At 48.7% G+C, this 12659-nt stretch overlaps 1 protein-coding gene across 1 annotated transcript in view; it reads left to right on the top strand.

Annotated features, from left to right (window-relative positions):
• Nucleotides 1-5232: 5232 nt before the first annotated feature.
• The window catches only part of TGM3 (transglutaminase 3), a 54279-nt gene continuing 46852 nt past the window's right edge, over nt 5233-12659 (top strand). Inside the window, exon 1 of the mRNA XM_038750055.1 lies at nt 5233-5347. Within this exon, the coding sequence (XP_038605983.1) occupies nt 5233-5347 (115 nt within the window). The remainder of the gene's footprint in view (nt 5348-12659) is intronic.

Genomic DNA, 12659 nt, shown 5'->3' with positions numbered 1-12659 from the left:
ATAATAATAATAATAATAATAATGATGGCATTTGTTAAGTGCTTACTACGTGCCAAGCACTATTCTAAGCGCTGGGGGGGGATACAAGGTGATCAAGTTGTCCCACGTGGGGCTCACAGTCTTCATCCCCATTTTACAGATGAGATCACTGAGGCTCAGAGAAGTGAAGTGACTTGCCCAAGGTCACACAGCAGACATGTTTTAGAGTCGGAATTCGAACCCATGATCTCTGACTCCAAAGACCAGGCTCTTTCCACTGAGCCACGCTGCTTCTCTGTGCCGGGGATCCCTCGGGATACGCGGAGGGCGGCGGTCCTAGAAGTGGCCGGAATGCCGGGAAGCGGGGAGGGGGATAAACTAGCCGCCCCACGGCCACTCGCCGGTGAGCACCGTACGCGACGACGCGGCGTTTCGTTCTGACGCCTTGACACCCGTCCACGTGTTGTGTTTTGTCGTCCGTCTCCCCCATCTAGACTGTGAGCCCGCTGTTGGGTAGGGACCATCTCTAGATGTTGCCGACTTGGACTTCCCAAGCGCTCAGTACAGTGCTCTGCCCGCAGTAAGCGCTCCATAAATACGACTGAATGAAAGAATGAGCACTGGATCTGAGGCCTAGTGACCGGGGAGCATTCCACGCACTGCCGGCGAAGCCGAGAGCGTTGGCCTCGGCCCTTTTTAATTCACCCGTTCATTCAACCGTATTTATTGAGCGCTTACCATGTGCGGAGCACTGTACTAAGCGCTTGGGAGAGAACAATCAACTGACACATTTCCTGCCCCAAACAAGCTGACAGTCTAGCATATTGACTTAATAATAATAATGATGGCACTTCAACCGTATTTATTGAGCGCTTACCATGTGCGGAGCACTGTACTAAGCGCTTGGGAGAGAACAATCAACACATTTCCTACCCCAAACGAGCTGACGGTCTAACATATTGACTTAATAGTAATAATGATGGCACTTCAACCGTATTTATTGAGCGCTTACCATGTGCGGAGCACTGTACTAAGCGCTCGGGAGAGAACAATCGACAGACACATTTCCTGCCCCAAATGAGCTGACGGTCTAGCATATTGACTTAATAATAATAATGATGGCACTTCAGCCGCATTTATTGAGCGCTTACTGTGTGTGGAGCACTGTACTAAGCGCTTGGGAGAGAACGATCGACAGACACATTTCCTGCCCCAAACGAGCTGACGGTCAAGCATATTGACTTAATAATAATAATGATGGCACTTCAACCGTATTTATTGAGCGCTTACCATGTGCGGAGCACCGTACTAAGCGCTTGGGAGAGAACAATCGACAGACACATTTCCTGCCCCAAACGAGCTGACGGTCAAGCATATTGATTTAATAATAATAATGATGGCATTTCAACCGTACTTATTGAGCGCTTACCATGTGCGGAGCACTGTACTGAGCACTTGGGAGAGAACAATTGACAGACACATTTCCTGTCCCATTCCTCCTAGCCAGGATGAGAACCTAAAATTAAATTGAAACGAGCTGACAGTCTAGCATATTGACTTAATAATAATAATGATGGCACTTCAACCGTATCTACTGAGCGCTTACCATGTGCGGAGCACTGTACTAAGCGCTTGGGAGAGAACAATCAACAGACACATTTCCTGCCCCAAACGAGCTGACGGTCTAGCATATTGACTTAATAATAATAATGATGGCACTTCAGCCGTATTTATTGAGCGCTTACCGTGTGCGGAGCACTGTACTAAGCGCTCGGGAGAGAACGATCGACAGACACATTTCCTGTCCCATTCCTCCTAGCCAGGATGAGAACCTAAAATTAATTAAATTAAAACGAGCTAGCATATTGCCTTAATAATAATAATGATGGCACTTCAGCCGTATTTATTGAGTGCTTACTGTGTGCGGAGCACTGTACTAAGCGCTTGGGAGAGAACAATCGACGGACACATTTCCTGCCCCAAACGAGCTGACGGTCTAGCATATTGACTTAACAGTAATAATGATGGCACTTCAACCGTATTTATTGAGTGCTTACCATGTGCGGAGCACTGTACTAAGCACTCAGGAGAGAACAATCGACAGACACATTTCCTGCCCCAAACGAGCTGACGGTCTAGTATATTGACTTAATAATAATAATGATGGCACTTCAACCGTATTTATTGAGCGCTTACCATGTGCGGAGCACTGTACTAAGCGCTCGGGAGAGAACAATCGACAGACACATTTCCTGTCCCATTCCTCCTAGCCAGGATGAGAACCTAAAATTAATTAAAAACGAGCTGACAGTCTAGCATATTGACTTAATAATAATAATGATGGCACTTCAACCGTATTTATTGAGCGCTTACCGTGTGTGGAGCACTGTACTAGGCGCTTGGGAGAGAACAATCAACAGACACGTTTCCTGCTCCAAACGAGCTGACAGTCTAGCACATTGACTTAATAATAATAATGATGGCACTTCAACCGTATTTATTGAGCGCTCACCATGTGCGGAGCACTGTACTAAGCGCTTGGGAGAGAACAATCGACGGACACATTATTTCACCGCCCATCTCCTCCTCCAGGGTAGAGATCGCAGCTACCATTCATTCCATCGTACTTATTGAGCGCTTCCTTTGTGCGGAGGACTGGACTAAGCGCTTGGAAAATACAGTTCGGCGACAACTTCCGCGCTATCGACTCTAGCGTGTTCTCTCAAGCGCCATGTTTCGCCCACAGTAGGCCCTCGAGAAATACCAGTCATTCATTCACTCGTACTTATTGAGCACTTACCGTGTGCGGAGTGCTGTACTGAACGTTTGGGAGAGGACGACTGGAGAATCAGCGGCCCCATTCGCCGCCCACAAGGAGCTGCCGGTCTAAAGGGGGAGACGGACGTGAAGAGAAATCACCAAATGCCAGCATGGGGATTCTCCTCCTTGGCGTTTGAGCAGGGCCACTTGGGAGAGGAGGCCAAATGGCAGAATTTCCACAGTTCTCCTCCTCTTTCCTTCCTCCTCTTCCTCCTCCTCCTCACTTCTTGCTTCCTTCCTCCTCTTCCTTCTCCTCCTTTCTTCCTCCTTCTTCTCCACTTCCTCTTCCTTGCTTCCTTCTTCCTCCTTCCTTTCTTCCTCCTCCTCCCTCCCTTCCTTCCTCCTTTTTTCTTCCTCCTCCTCCTCCTCCTCATTCCTTGCTTCCTTCCTCCTCTTCCCCTCCTCTTCCTCCTCCTTCCTTTCTTCCTTCTCCTCTTTGCTTCCTTCTCCTTCTCCTCCTCCTTCCTTCCTTCCTTTCTTCCTCCTCCTCCATCCCTCCCTCCCTTCCTTCTCCTCCTTCCTTTCTCCCTCCTCCTTCCTTTCTTTCTTCTCTTCCTCATTCCTTGCTTCCTTGTTCCTCTTCCCCTTCCTTCCTTTCTTCTTCCTCCTCCCTCCCTCCCTTCCTTCCTCCTTTCTTCCTCCTCTTCCTCATTTCTTGCTTCCTTCCTCCTCTTCCCCTCCTCCTCCCTTTCTTCCTTCTCCTTGCTTCCATCTCCTTCTCCTTCCTTCCTTTCTTCCTCCTCCTCCCTCCCTTCCTTCCTTCCTCCTCCCCCTCCTCCTCCTTCCTTTCTCCCTCCTCCTTTCTTCCTTTTCCCACCTCCTCCTCCTTCCTTGCTTCCTTCTTCCTCTTCCCTTCCTTCTCCTCCTTTCTTTCTTCCTCCTTCTTCTCCTCCCTTCTTCCTCCTCCTCCTTATTCCTTGCTTCCTTCTCCTTCCTTCCTTCCTCCTCCTCCTTTCTTTCTTCTTCCTCCTTCCTTTCTTCCTCCTCCTTTTTTCCTTTTCCCACCTCCTCCTCCTCTTTCTTCCTCTTCCTCATTCCTTGCTTCCTTCCTCCTCTTCCCCCTCCTCCTCTTCCCCCTCCTCCTCTTCATCCTTTCATCTCCTTTTTCCTCCTCCTCTTCCTTTCTTCCTTCCTTTCTCCCTCCTCCCCTTTCCTTCCTTCCTTTCTCCTCTTCATTTCTTCTTTCTCTTTCTCCTCCTCATTCCTTCCTCCTCTTCCCCTCCTCCCTCTTCCTCCTCCTCCTCCCCTTCCCTTTCTCCTCCTCATTCCTTGCTTCCTTCTTCCTCTTCTCTTCCTTCCATACTTCCTCCTTCTTCTCCTCTTCCCCCTCCTTGCTTCCTTCTCCTTCCTTCCTTTCTTCCTCCTTCTCCTTTCTTTCTTCTTCCTCCTTCCTTTTTTCCTCCTCCTTTCTTCCTTTTCCCACCTCCTCCTCCTCTTTCTTCCTCTTCCTCATTCCTTGCTTCCTTCCTCCTCTTCCCTCCTCCTTTTTCTCCTCCTTTCTTCCTTTCTCCTCTTTCTTCTCCTTTCCTCCTCCTCCTCTTCCCTTCCTCCTCTTCATCCTTTCCTCTTCTTTTCCCTCCTCCTCTTCCTTTCTTCCTTCCTTTCTTCATCCTCCTCTTTCCTTCCTTCCTTTCTCTTCCTCCTCTTCCCCTCCTCCCTCTTCCTCCTCCTCCTCCCCTCCTCCTTCCCGTCCTCCTAGCCAGGATGAGAACCTAAAGTTAGAATTTAAATTAGCGAAGCAGCATAGCTTAGTGGTTCGGGCCCAGGTCATGGGGTGGAACCAAGCTCATCGGGTCGGACACCGTCCCCGTCCCACGTGCGACTCACCGTCTCCATCCCCATTTTCCAGGGAAGTGAAGTAACTTATCCAAGGTCACGCGGCAGGATCCACGTCCCTCTGATTCCCAGGCTCCGCACACCGTAAGCGCTCAATAAACACAACTATCTACTCTCTCTGTAATTTGTTCATTCATTCATTCAATCGTATTTATTGAGCGCTTACTGTGTGAAGAGCACTGTACTAAGTGCTTGGGAAGTACAAGTTGGCAACATAGTATGGGAATACATAATTTATGTATTCCCACTGGCGTCCCACTGGTGGGAGGGAAACGGGCCTGCTCCGTCGTCGGCCTCTCCCCAACGCTCAGCACAGAGTCCCGCTCGCCTGGGGCCCGACTGGCCAGCCTGACTCGACTTCCCTCCGGGAGACGGAGTGTGTTGCAAGTGGAAAGTTGACAGGTGTTCCTGGCAAAGGCCTGGAACTCCACCCTCTTGGCTGGGGTTATAATTGTGGAGAATTTTGCTCCGGGGCGTCCTATAAATTGCCAAGCCACCCCGACCAGGCCCCAGTCGCCTCCGTGGCCCCATCCAACCTCCCTCGGAGGAACCGGAGACCGTAGAGGCCGCCACCGCCGAGGAAGAGGAGGAGCAGGCATGGCTGGTAAGTTGGGTGGCCTGGACTTCCTGGAAGGGCCGGAGGAAAAGCCCCGGAATTCCCCGTTTTCCCCCAATCCGAACCTGGAAGCTAGGCTGACCTTCGCCCCGACGGGTGGGAATAATAACAATAATAATAATAATGGCATTTTGTTAAGCGCTTACTATGTGCAAACCACTGTTCTAAGCGCTGGGGGGATACAAGGTGATCAGGTTGTCCCACAGGGGGCTCACAGTCTTCAACCCCATTTTACAGATGAGGGAACTGAGGCTCAGAGAAGTGAAGTGACTCGCCCAAGGTCACACAGCTGACATGTGGCGGAGCAGGGATTCGAACCCGTGACCTCTGACTCCAAAGCCCGGGCTCTTTCCACTGAGCCACGCTGCTTCACCTCAAGGGAAGGGCCGGGAATGCCGGAGGAGGAGGGAGGCAGATTTGAATCCAGCCCCCGCCACTGAGGGATGGGAACCACTGGGTGCCGGGTGCTGTAATAACAATAATAATAATAATAATAATAATAATAATAATAATAATAATAATAATAATCATATTTATTGAGCGCTTATTGTGTGCAGAGCACTGTACTAAGCGCTTGGGAAGTACAAGTTGGCAACATATAGAGACGGTCCCTACCCAACAGTGGGCTATAATAATAGCATTTATTAAGCACTTAATATGTGCAAAGAACTGTTCTAAGCGCTGAGGAGGATACAAGGTGATCAGATTGTCCCACAGGGGTGCTCACAGTCTTCCTCCCCATTTTCCAGACGAGTCACTGAGGCCCAGAAAAGTGAAGTGACTCGCCCAAAGCCACACAGCTGACGGAGCCAGAATTTGAACCCATGACCTCTGACTCCAAAGCCCGGGCTCTTTCCACTGAGCCACGCTGCTCGGCTGTACTGAGCGCCGGGACGGAAACGAGCTGAGCGGGCCCCCATTTGACGGAGGGGGGACCCGAGGCCCGGGGGAGTGAAGTGACTTAATTAATTAATGATGGCATTTGTTAAGCGCTTAGTATGTGCAAAGCACTGCTCTAGGCGCTGATAATGATGGCATGTATTAAGCGCTTACTATGTGCAAAGCACTGTACTAAGCGCTGGGGAGGTTACAAGGTGATCAGGTTGTCCCACCGGGGGGGCTCACAATCTTCATCCCCATTTGACAGATGAGGGAACTGAGGCCCAGAGAAGTGAAGTGACTCGCCCAAAGCCACCCAGCTGACAGTTGGCGGAGCCGGGATTTGAACCCATGACCTCTGACTCCAAAGCCCGGGCTCTTTCCACTGAGCCACGCTGCTTCTCTTAACCAAGGTCACGCGGCGGACAAGTGGGGGAGGCGGGATTAGAACCCAGGACCGTCTAGCCTCGTTGGGGGCCGGGTCTGCCGGTTGTCGTATCAGACTCTCCCGAGCGCTTAGTACAGTGCCTTACTTTCAGCCCGCCGTGGGCAGGGATCGTCCTGTATATATGTATATATGTTTGTACGTATTTATTACTCTATTTTATTTGTACATATTTATTCTATTTATTTTATTTTGTTAATATGTTTTGTGGTCTGTCTCCCCCCTCTATAATAATAATAATGACATTTATTAAGCGCTTACTATGTGCAAAGCACTGTTCTAAGCGCTGGGGGAGGTTACAAGGTGATGAGGTTGTCCCCCGGGGGGCTCACAGCCTTAATCCCCATTTGACAGAGGAGGCAACTGAGGCCCAGAGAAGTGAAGTGACTCGCCCAAAGTCACCCAGCTGGCAGTTGGCGGATCTGGGATTTGAACCCAGGACCTCGGACTCCAAAGCCCGGGCTCTTTCCACTGAGCCACTCTGCTTCAAGCGCTTAGTACAGTGCTCTGCACATAGTAAGCGCTCAATAAATACGATTGATGCTTCTCTAGACTGTGAGCCCGCTGTTGGGTAGGGACCGTCTCTAGATGTTGCCAACTTGGGCTTCCCAAGCGCTTAGTACAGTGCTCTGCACACAGGAAGCGCTCAATAAATACGATTGAATGAATGAATGAATGAATGAATGAATGAATCGTCTCTCTCTGTGGCCGAATTGTCCTTTCCAGGCGCTCAGTACGGCGCTCCGCACACAGTAAGCGCTCAATAAATACCATCGAATGAATAAATGGACGCCTGCCACATAGTAAGCATAGTGTGGCTCAGTGGAAAGAGCCTGGGCTTGGGCGTCAGAGGTCGTGGGTTCAAATCCCGGCTCTGCCACCTGTCAGCTGGGTGACTTTGGGCGAGTCACTTGGCCTCTCTGGGCCTCAGTTCCCTCATCTGTCAAATGGGGATGAAGACCGTGAGCCCCACGGGGGACAACCCGATGACCTCGCATCCCCCCCCGGCGCTTAGGACAGTGCTCGGCCCACAGTAAGCGCTTACCAAATACCATCATCATTATTATTATGACAAGCGCTCAGCACAGAGCGCTGCTCACGGCTCCTCGAAGACATTCGTTCAATCGTATTTATTGAGCGCTTCCTGTGTGCACAGCACTGTACTGAGCGCTTGGGAAGGACAAGTCGGCAACATTCATTCATTCAATCGTATTTATTGAGCGCTTCCTGTGTGCAGAGCACTGTACTAAGCGCTTGGGAGAGGACAAGTCGACAACATCTAGAGGCGGGCCCTACCCAAAAACGGGCTCACAGTCTAGAAGGGGGAGACGGACAACAAAACAAAATATATTCACAAAATAAAAGAAATAGAATATAAATATGTACTCACTCTATTGGACTCTCCCAAGCGCTCAGTACAGCGCTCTGCACAAAGCAGGAGCTCCCTAAGTGCTACTGATCGACTGTGTCGACTAATTTCTATTGGACTCTCCCAAACGCTCAGTACAGTGCTCTGCACCACGCAGGAGCTCCCTAAGTGCTACTGATCGACTGTGCCTACTAATTTCTATTGGACTCTCCCAAGCGCTTAGTACAGCACTCTGCACAAAGCAGGAGTGATCGGTGTGTCTACTAATTTCTATCGGACTCTCCCAAACGCTCAGTACAGCGCTCTGCACATAAAGCAGGTGCTCCCTAATTAGCATTTACTGATTGCCAGCTCCTCGGGGGGCAGAAATTGCATCGACTGACTTTATTGGACGCCCCGAGAGCTCGATTCAGTGCTCTCCACACAATAGGTGCTCAATAAATGAAGATTATTATTATTATGTTCATTCATTCATTCAATCGTATTTATTGAGCGCTTACTGTGTGCGGAGCACTGTACTAAGCGCTTGGGAAGTCCAAGTCGGCAACATCTAGAGACGGTCCCTACCCCACAACGGGCTCATTCGTTCAGTCAGTCAGTCAGTCGTTCCATCCTATTTATTGAGCGCTCACTGTGCGCAGAGCACTGTACTAAGCGCTTGGGAAGTCAAACAATCAATCAATCGTATTTATTGAGCGCTTACTGTGTGCAGAGCACTGGACTAAGCGCTTGGGAAGTCCAAGTCGCATTGGGTCAGTCAGTCAGTCGTTCCATCCTATTTATTGAGCGCTCACTGTGCGCAGAGCACTGTACTAAGCGCTTGGGAAGTCCAAGTCGGCAACATCTAGAGACGGTCCCGACCCGACAGCGGGCTCACGGTCTAGAAGGGGGAGACGGACGACGAAACAAAACATATTAACAAAATAAAATAAATAGAATAAATCTTCTAGACTGTGCCAACTTGTACTTCCCAAGCGCTTAGTACAGTGCTCTGCCCACAGTAAGCGCTCAATAAATACGATTGATTGATTAGATGCCAAGCACTGTTCTAAGCGCCGGGGCGGATCCAAGGTCACGGGGCCGGACCCGGTCACCATCCCCCGTGGGGCTCCCGGTCTTCACCCCCATTTTCCAGAGGAGGAAACTGAGGCCCAGGGAAGGGAAGTGACTGGTCCAAGGTCACCCAGCACACAGCGGGTGGGATGAAAATCCAGGTTCTTCAGACTCCCGGGCTCGGGCCCTGCCCGCTAGGCCGCAAGCTCTCTCTCTGTATCCGTTCCTTCATCGCATCGTATTTATTAGACGCTTCCGCCTCTCTATGTTGCCAACTTGTGCTTCCCAAGCGCTTAGTACAGTGCTCTGGACACAGGAAGCGCTCAATAAATACGATTGAGTGATTACTGCGTGCAGAGCGCTGTACTAAGCGCTGGGGAGAGGACAACAGAGAAGCAGCGGGGCTCAGTGGAAAGAGCCCGGGCTTGGGAGTCGGAGGTCGTGGGTTCGAATCCTGGCTCCGCCGCTTGTCGGCTGGGGGACTGTAGGCGAGTCACTTCACTCCTCTGGGCCTCAGTGACCTCATCTGGAAAATGGGGATGAAGACCGTGAGCCCCCCGTGGGACAACCTCATCACCTTGTAACCTCCAGAGCGCTTAGAACAGTGCTTTACACATAGTAAGCGCTTAATAAGTGCCATCCTCATCATCACATAGTAATCGCTTGACAAATACCATCATTATTATTATTACTGACCTCCCTGGTGCTTAGAAGAGTGCTTGGCACATAGTAAGTGCTTAACAAATGCCATTATCATTACTATTATTATTATTATTCTCTGAGCCTCAGTGACCTCATCTGGAAAATGGGGATGAAGACCGGGAGCCCCCCGGGGGACAATCTCATCACCTTGTAACCTCCCAAGCGCTTAGAACAGTGCTTTGCACATAGTAGGCGCTTAATAAAATGCCACCATCATCATCACATAGTAAGCGCTTGACAAATACCACCGTTATTATTATTAGTGACCTCCTTGGCGCTTAGAACAGTGCTTGGCACATAGTAAGCGCTTAACAAATGCCATTATTATTATTATTATTATTATTATTATTATTATTATTATTTTCTGAGCCTCAGTGACCTCATCTGTAAAATGGGGGTGAAGACCGGGAGCCCCCCGGGGGACAACCCGATCACCTTGTAACCTCCCCAGCGCTTAGAACAGTGCTTGGCACATAGTAAGCGCTTAATAAATGCCATCATCATCATCACATAGTAAGCGCTTGACAAATACCATCGTTATTATTATTAGTGACCTCCCTGGCGCTTAGAACAGTGATTGGCACATAGTAAGCGTTTAACAAATGCCATTATTATTATTATTCTCTGGGCCTCAGTGACCTCATCTGGAAAATGGGGATGAAGACCGGGAGCCCCCCGTGGGACAACCTGATCACCTTGTAACCTCCCCAGCGCTCAGAACAGTGCTTAGCACATAGTAAGCGCTTAACAAATGCCATTATTATTATTATTATTATTATTCTCTGGGCCTCAGTGACCTCATCTGGAAAATGGGGATGAAGACCGGGAGCCCCCCGGAGGACAATCTGATCACCTTGTAACCTCCCCAGCGCTTAGAACAGTGCTTAGCACATAGTAAGCGCTTAATAAATGCCATCATCATCATCACATAGCAATCGCTTGACAAATACCATCGTTATTATTATTACTGACCTCCCTGGCGCTTAGAACAGTGCTTGGCACATAGTAAGCACTTAATAAATGCCATCATTAGTATTATTATTATTCTCTGGGCCTCAGTGACCTCATCTATAAAGTGAGGATGAAGACCGGGAGCCCCCCGGGGGACAACCTCATCACCTTGTAACCTCCCCAGCGCTTAGAACAGGGCTTTACACATAGTAAGCGCTTAATAAAAAGCCATCATCATCATCACATAGTAAGCGCTTGACAAATACCACCGTTATTATTATTAGTGACCTCCCTGGCGCTTAGAACAGTGCTTGCCACATAGTAAGCGCTTAACAAATGCCATTATTATTATTATTATTATTATTCTCTGGGCCTCAGTTCCCTCATCTGGAAAATGGGGATGAAGACCGGGAGCCCCCCGGGGGACAATCTGATCACCTTGTAACCTCCCCAGCGCTTAGAACAGTGCTTTGCACATAGTAAGCGCTTAATAAATGCCATCATCATCATCACATAGTAAGCGCTTAACAAATACCACCGTTATTATTATTAGTGACCTCCCTGGCGCTTAGAACAGTGCTTGCCACATAGTAAGCGCTTAACAAATGCCATTATCATTATTATTATTCTCTGGGCCTCAGTGACCTCATCTGGAAAATGGGGATGAAGAAGGGGAGTCCCCCGTGGGACAACCTCATCACCTTGTAACCTCCCCCAGCGCTTAGAATAGTGCTTTGCACATAGTAAGCGCTTAATAAATGCCATCATCATCACATAATCGCTTGACAAATACCATCGTTATTATTATTACTGAGCACCTTGGCGCTTAGAACAGTGCTTGGCACATAGTAAGCGCTTAACAAATGCCATTATTATTATTACTGTTATTATTATTATTATTATTATTATTATTATTATTGTTCTCTGAGCCTCAGTGACCTCATCTGGAAAATGGGGATGAAGACCGGGAGCCCCCCGGGGGACAACCCGATCACCTTGTAACCTCCCCAGCGCTTAGAACAGTGCTTTGCGCATAGTAAGCGCTTAATAAATGCCATCATCATCATCACATAGTAAGCGCTTGACAAATACCATCGTTATTATTATTAGTGACCTCCCTGGCTATAAATGCCATCATTATTATCATTATTTCTTTCTGTGCCTCAGTTCCCTCGTCTGGAAAATGGGGATGAAGATGCTTGGCACATAGTAAGCGCTTAACAAATACCATCCTCATTATAGAACAGTGCTTTGCACATAGTAAGCGCTTAATAAATGCCATCATCATCATCACATAGTAAGTGCTTAACAAATACCACCGTTATTATTATTAGTGACCTCCCTGGCTATAAATGCCATCATTATTATCATTATTTTTTTCTGTGCCTCAGTTACCTCGTCTGGAAAATGGGGATGAAGATGCTTGGCACATAGTAAGCGCTTAACAAATACCATCCTCATTATAGAACAGTGCTTTGCACATAGTAAGCGCTTAACAAATGCCATTATTATTATTATTATTATTATTATTTTTAATCGTTGTTATTCTCTGGGCCTCAGTTTCCTCCTCTGTCAAATGGGAATTAAGAGTGTGAGCCCCATGTGGAACCACCTGATGACCTTGTATCTCCCCCAGCGCTTAGAACAGTGCTTGGCACACAGTAAGCGCTTAATAAATACCAACCTCATTATTATTATTCTCCAGGCCTCAGTTCCCACCTCTGTCAAATGGGAATTAATAATAATAATAATAATAATAATAATGGCATTTATTAAGCGTTTACTATGTGCAAAGCACTGTTCTAAGCGCTGGGGAGGTTGCAAGGTGGTCAGGTTGTCCCACGGGGGGGCTCACGGGCTTCATCCCCATTTTCCAGATGAGGGAACTGAGGCCCAGAGAAGGGAAGTGATTTGCCCAAGGTCACCCAGCTGACAAGTGGCGGAGCCGGGATTCGAACCCGTGACCTCCGACTCCAAAGCCCGAGCCCCATGTGGGACCACCTGATGAC

Source organism: Tachyglossus aculeatus, chromosome 8 (assembly GCF_015852505.1).
Source record: "Tachyglossus aculeatus isolate mTacAcu1 chromosome 8, mTacAcu1.pri, whole genome shotgun sequence".
Taxonomy (NCBI): Eukaryota; Metazoa; Chordata; class Mammalia; order Monotremata; family Tachyglossidae; genus Tachyglossus; species Tachyglossus aculeatus.
Note: the sequence above shows the minus strand (reverse complement) of the source record. Positions and strands in the feature narration are given on the sequence as shown.